This window comes from Pezoporus wallicus, unplaced genomic scaffold (assembly GCF_028554395.1).
Source record: "Pezoporus wallicus isolate ANWC-B61680 ecotype Strahan unplaced genomic scaffold, APGP_CSIRO_Pwel_v1 contig_6464, whole genome shotgun sequence".
NCBI lineage: Eukaryota > Metazoa > Chordata > Aves > Psittaciformes > Psittacidae > Pezoporus > Pezoporus wallicus.
The window spans coordinates 1,205,122-1,211,121 of record NW_026642130.1 but is presented as its reverse complement, the minus strand read 5'-3'; the positions used below and the strand labels follow the sequence as shown (position 1 = coordinate 1,211,121).

General features: G+C 43.9%; 1 protein-coding gene across 7 annotated transcripts in view; it reads left to right on the top strand.

Annotated features, from left to right (window-relative positions):
• The first annotated feature begins 1,253 nt into the window (after nucleotides 1-1,253).
• The window catches only part of KIF13B (kinesin family member 13B), a 129,254-nt gene continuing 124,507 nt past the window's right edge, over nucleotides 1,254-6,000 (top strand). For all 7 annotated transcript variants that reach the window (XM_057427701.1, XM_057427698.1, XM_057427695.1 and 4 more), the window contains exon 1: nucleotides 1,254-1,412. In XM_057427701.1, the coding sequence (XP_057283684.1) occupies nucleotides 1,358-1,412 (55 nt within the window). In that variant the 5' untranslated portion in view covers nucleotides 1,254-1,357. The remainder of the gene's footprint in view (nucleotides 1,413-6,000) is intronic.

Below are 6,000 nucleotides of genomic sequence, written 5' to 3'. Positions count from 1 at the left end.
ACCAACTGTGCAGGCTGAAAGCGGGACGCTCCCTCTCCCAACAAGAAACTGTCCGCTGCATCAGGCAGAACCAAGGTCTTAAGAACATGGACATTAATCCCATGTGTTACATGCCAACTTAGTATTTGTATTCTCTCTGCTTTGCCAAGCTATTCTTCAGGTCAAGTAGGCATGAAATAATAGACATTGAGTGTAATTCTTCTGGGCAAAAAGTGTTACCTTCTGAAATCTTACCTCAAAACCACTCGAAATGTGTTATTTATTTATTTATGTCATAAACCCTCATTCAGTGTTGAAGGGCCAAAGGATTACAGTTCTGAAATCAAGTTATTTTCCTGTCCTTGACAAAATCTGGCTTTTCAAAATAACACAGAGAGAATCCTTGTTTCAAATTACAATACCAGCTGCAAGGGTTTTCAACCGTGACCATTTAAATGAGATTTTTGGGTTTTTTCCATCTTTGCATTATAGTTTCATTCTTAGTCTTTGTGATCAGTAGCTGTGGTTGAGCAGTTCAGTCTTCTAATAAAGATAAACTGTAATATTGTTCAAACTGCATCTGATTATTACTGTTGAGCTCTTTCAGTGAGCCACCTTCACTAAGCAAATCGTACTGGGCCTGTTAATAAAAGTGTGTTGATGGAATATCGGAGGTTGCTCAGTGAAACCAGACCCAGACATCACCCAAAACCATGGTCTATATGTTAGGTTACGGTTTGTGATCTTTAATGTGGGGTGATCTTCAAAGTGATTTCTAGCAGGTGAAAACCCCAAAGGTCAGCAAAGGAATCCCTGGTTGGTTTCTGCTCCCAGAGTAAATCTTGTGAGGTTTTTAGTCTCGGTGGTGATGCTGCTGTCTGCTCAGCATGACATATCACTGTGCTCCCCAAAACGGGGCGTGGGGCAGGACTGAGGTGCGATGGGGTTCACCAGCAGCCACCCAGGGGTTGAGTGGCAGGACCCGGGGTGACCCTCAGACCTTTCTGTCAGTGCCCTGTTGTACAACATAGCCCACAGACTCCATATGGGGCACCCCACAACCTGATACCCCTCTGTTCTGGAGGACTACATATCCCAGCATGCAACGCTTCCCCTACAGGCCGTGACAGCAGACAGAACTACAGCTCCCAGGGTACAGCGCGCCGCGCTGCCCTCCCCTGTAGCCAGCGAGCCGCCGCGGTGCACGCTGGGAGCTGTAGTCCGACCGGACGTTGGTCACGTACGGTGCCTCCCTCTCGCCGCCGCCGGTCTCACCCCCCTCCCGCCCCGCTCCGCGCTCCTCCCCGCGCCGCCGGGTCTCCCTCCGTAGACGGAAGCCGAGGAGGGACGAGGGAGCTGGCGAGGTTGGAGCGGCACGATGGGGGACTCCAAAGTGAAGGTGGCGGTGCGCGTCCGTCCCATGAACCGGAGAGGTGAGACCCTCCTCCCTCAGCCACCCCCCGCTCCCTTCCCGAAGGGTGTGTGAGGGGGGAGCGGCCTGAAGGACAGCGCGGGGCGGGAGGCCGGGGGTGCCGGTCCCCGCAGGTGTCCGTGGGGGCAGGTGTGCGTGTGTGCCGGAGCGCCTTTAGAGGTGTATGTGTCGGCAGCGGGGAGTGTATGTGTGTATCTGTTTATTTATGTATTATATACGCGTGTGTAGGTGCAGGGAGGTGAATGGGCGAAGCACACGAAGCAGCCGCCTTCGCTCCCCTCTCCGACATCGATTTCCTAAACCCTCCCTGGTTTATGGGGCTTTTATCTCCCCCTCTCCTTCCCGGGGTACACCCCTCCCTATACCTCCTGCACCTGCTTTACAGCCGGGCTGTACCCTGTTACCAGCTGGGAAAGCTCTTCCTCCTTCTTGCTTTCTGGGGTTTGGGGGGAAAATGCCTCTTTCTGTATTTTTTCCTATACTCATTCAGCCCTCAGCTCTGTACTCCCTCTTACTCCTCGATGACTGAGTGGGACAGAGTTAACCAGGTAACAGAGGCACTATAAGGACAGAAGAAACAAACCCAAGAAAACATGGAAGAGGAAGTAGGAATTGACAAGATTTTTTGTTGTTGTTGTTGTTGGGTTGGTGGTTTGGTTTTTTTTCTCCCCTTAGTGAAACTTGCCTAAGGGTTATGTTAATCAGACCGTGGTCTGGGCATCTGCCTTAATTAGAAAAACTTGCTCTTGATGATGCGGAAGCAAGTATGAGAAGGCAACTCCAGCCAAGGAATGAGCAGGTGAAGAAGGCAAAAAGCCAAGAAACATGTAGGGTGGCTTTTTCCCCCACATTCTCACACAAGTATGCCAGTAATTACTTCTGGGGAAAGGGAGTCCAGTAAAGTCAGTTTAATAGCTGATTCAGAAAGAGGGGGGTGTGTCTTCTTTATTTTCTGTATGATCTGAACCAAAATTGCTCTTTAATTCCTTTCAATGAATTAGGATAAAAGGTTAAGGTGTTGAGTAGATTATTTCTGTATCTTTTAAAATAAAGGCAAGGGAGTTCATCAGCACTCTAGAGTCCCACATTCAGAACAGAGGAGATGGAGTTGATGTCCCTACAGTCTGGTGGGTTGGGGCTGTTGAGGAGCTGAAAGATGGTGCCTTGTTTCAGTGACAGACGTAGGCTTGTCCCTTTGCTGTCTTGCTCATGTCCCTTTCCTGCCATAGATCACTTCCTTGGCTGTGACCCAGACATCTGACTGTATAGTGCTCTTTACCCCTGCGATTATACAATGATTCAGGTTGGAAGGGACCTTTGGAGGTTTCTAGTGCAACTCACTGCTGAAAGCAGGTCAGATTAGGTAAGGTTGCCCAGGGCCTCCTTTAGCCAAGACTTGAATCTCCAAGGATGAGCAATGCACCTCTCCCTCCTGGTGTATGTTCTACATATGTTCAACCTCAAGTCTGTGCTCATGTTAACAGGTCTTCAAGATGTTTCCAGTTAGAGATTGAGTTCAGAAACTATGTGTGGGGAAGAAGTGGTGGAAATAAAGGGGAAAAATTATGGAAGAGTGTAGATTTGGAGCAGTATGTGTATTTGAACCTTCCTGGGGAATAGCCTAACGCTAAGCTGCATGAATCTGGGAGAATGGGAGAGTGTGTCTTGTTACTGGAGCTGTTTTATACTGCATAAACTTAAAAATGTTACAGACTGGTGAGGGTGACTGTAGCCTCGTTAGTAAGAGGCTCATCCAGGAGTGAGGGACGTTTGAGTTCATCAGAAGAAAGAGGGACCTGAACCCCACGCTCTTTGGCATGTGGCTGGGCAGTCAGGGCGTTCCTCCTCTCTAAGAACCACTTTGCAGCTATTAAGCATCCTGTTATTTTGTGAGTGATACCTAAATCCATGTAAGCCTAGCCTAAAAGATCCATGTCTTTTTCTCCCTGAAACAAAATGTTCTGGAATTGATTGTTTTTGTTAGTTCTAAAGAATCGATACCTCTGTGTAGTATTTCTTATGCTCCTAGAATTTATAGAAAAAAGTGATATGAAGACTAGTATCTTTCTTACCTATTTAATGTTAAATTAAAGAATTGTGTAACTGATTTTCTGAGGAGTCATCCAGTTGTAAGACTTCTGTGGTTTTGCTTTTTCAATAGGCTTTGAGGCAGGAGGCAGCTCAAAGGAAGCTCTCTAACATGTACTTTGTTCTAAGTAATATTTGTATGAAGTTCTGGGGCTTTGGACCTGAAGAAAGTATTTGTTTTCTTTGGGATCACGAGTAATGTTCTTTCCTTCCCTCTGCACCGAAGGGCTTAAAATTGCAAATCTATCAGATGGTTATGACTGTTGATATTTAAGCTTTGAAATATTTCTTAGTGTTTACTTGTGGTGGTGGTGGTTGTCTTTAGTGTTTGAATTATGAATTTCTTAAGGCAAGGGTTTATTAGGTTAATAAAAGCGGTTTAACTGTTACTAATTTATGCAGCTCATAAAAGTATAATAGGTTTCTTGCATGCATATTGAAGAGATTTCTCTTCAGTATTTCCAAATAGTTCATTATTCGTAGTATTTGCATTTCAAGGTGATAGTATTGAAGGTCCTGTTTCAGTCTTATGCAAAGTGGTAATCTATTGATTTATAGTACTGATTTTTAGCAGTACAGAGGAAACATTCCTAATTGTCCTTGGGGTTTCTTGGGTTTGGGGTTTGTTTTTTTTTTTTTGCAACTACATTATTTTTTTGCATCTTGCTTCAAATTAGACCCCAATTCTTCAAACTGTGTGTGGAATCTGTGCTTTTGTAAAACTTCTGTGTCAGTACATTGCAGCATCCATCATGTCTGGAGTTGTAGGCTCTGCCAGGTAGCAGAGTGACTTACGGTTCTACATACTTTCTGCTTTGCAAACTGGCATCTCGATTAGCGTGCTATTATGAACGAAATAATTCAGTACTGTTTTGTTAGCTAAGACTTTGTCTTCTGTTCTCTTAGTTTTGTCATTCATTAAAGTGTTCTCTAGTGCACTGCTTTTTTTTTCAGATGGGTTTTTGATAACAATCAGTAGTTCTTTGGCTGTTGCATTATAGAGTTGCAGTGGATTTCTTTTTATGAATATCATCAATGTTTGAGTTCGCTTAGCAGATATTCATTATATTTCGAGTAAATGCTGTGCAAGGTTCAAGCAATACCATGAAGCAAAGCAAAAGACAGCTGGAGGCTTTTTAATTATGATTTGTCTTACTGAGTATTTTGTTTTCAGGCAATGTTGGTGTACAGGCATCCCAGAAGTACATTTAAGTCCTTGTGTTTCCCTGTGCCTTTCAATCAATTCAGTGCAGTGTTAATTAAAAGACAACATCTTTTATCAGTAATGAAAGAATATGACTTATGCTAAAGGGTCTGGCCGATGACACCTCAAGCCAGTCAAAACTACCACTGCTGTGTTGCTACATCTCACTTGGGTTAATGCTTTGTTGTTTGAACAAGAAAGGCAGGAAGCTAACTGAAAGAATATCATGTGTTTAGTGCTTTGGGTGAATTTCTCAAGGAGCAGTAGAAGTACCTGTGCTGGCACAGAGTTGGGTGGTGGCACTGCACGACTTGGGTCAGGAGTGGTGGCATGGGTGTGCCGGTGTGCCAGGTTTAAACAGTGAGGGACCACAGCCTGTATTTCACCAATGATGCTGGATTAAACTGTTCATAGAATTGTGGTGTAAGACCTATAGCTTCCAGTTTAAATAGCTAAATTGACTGTAAATACATTAAGGTATCTATTATGTTAATGTGTATATTCGTGCAGGCCAGTTTCTGTGTTCAGTCACGGATCTTTTTGTGCTTTGATGATAAAGATTCCATCTCCAGTTCTTATAAGGCAGGAATTTTCTTCTGTATCAGTGCAAGCTTCTGATCACCTTCTTAGGGGCTAATTTTGCATCCTCCTCCTCTTTGGAGAGGCTGCATTTCCAGTCACTTGAAATGATTTTTTGTTTTGGGGGAGGAGATGAGGATTGTTCTTGCATTTTTGTTTGTTTGTTGTTTGCTTGTTTTTTCACTGGAGATTACAACAGAAATAATTAATCTATAAATTGGAACTTGTGGAAGCAGTTTTACAAGATTAATTTTGATATTAGAGTAAATGAAATGGCACCTGTTGTAACCTCATGGCAATATGCAAAACACAAGGATTTTCTTCACCATTATCCTTGTCACCCATGAGTGTCTGGAATTTTTACTATTCCCTGGTGATTTTTTATAACCTATAAAGTCTTGTTTCTGGTATGAGCAGGATTAGCCCAGAGATACTGCGGTAAATGGATGAAGCATGTAGAGTTAGTGTTTCATCTTGTGTTCCTCAGTCAGGCAACTGTATTTTAAGAACTCCAAGGTGTTACAGGCTTACTCCCCACAGCCAGTCTCTTGAGACTACCAGTCAATCCAACGTGGGTGCCGCAAAGGCAAACAATTCTTGTGCTAATTACATCTTCAGAGCTAGCCTAAAGGGCGGTATGAGATTACCTTGCTGCTCTGGTTTCACTTTGCTCCTCCTTAAGTCAACAGAAGATCAGATAGACACACTGTGAATAGTT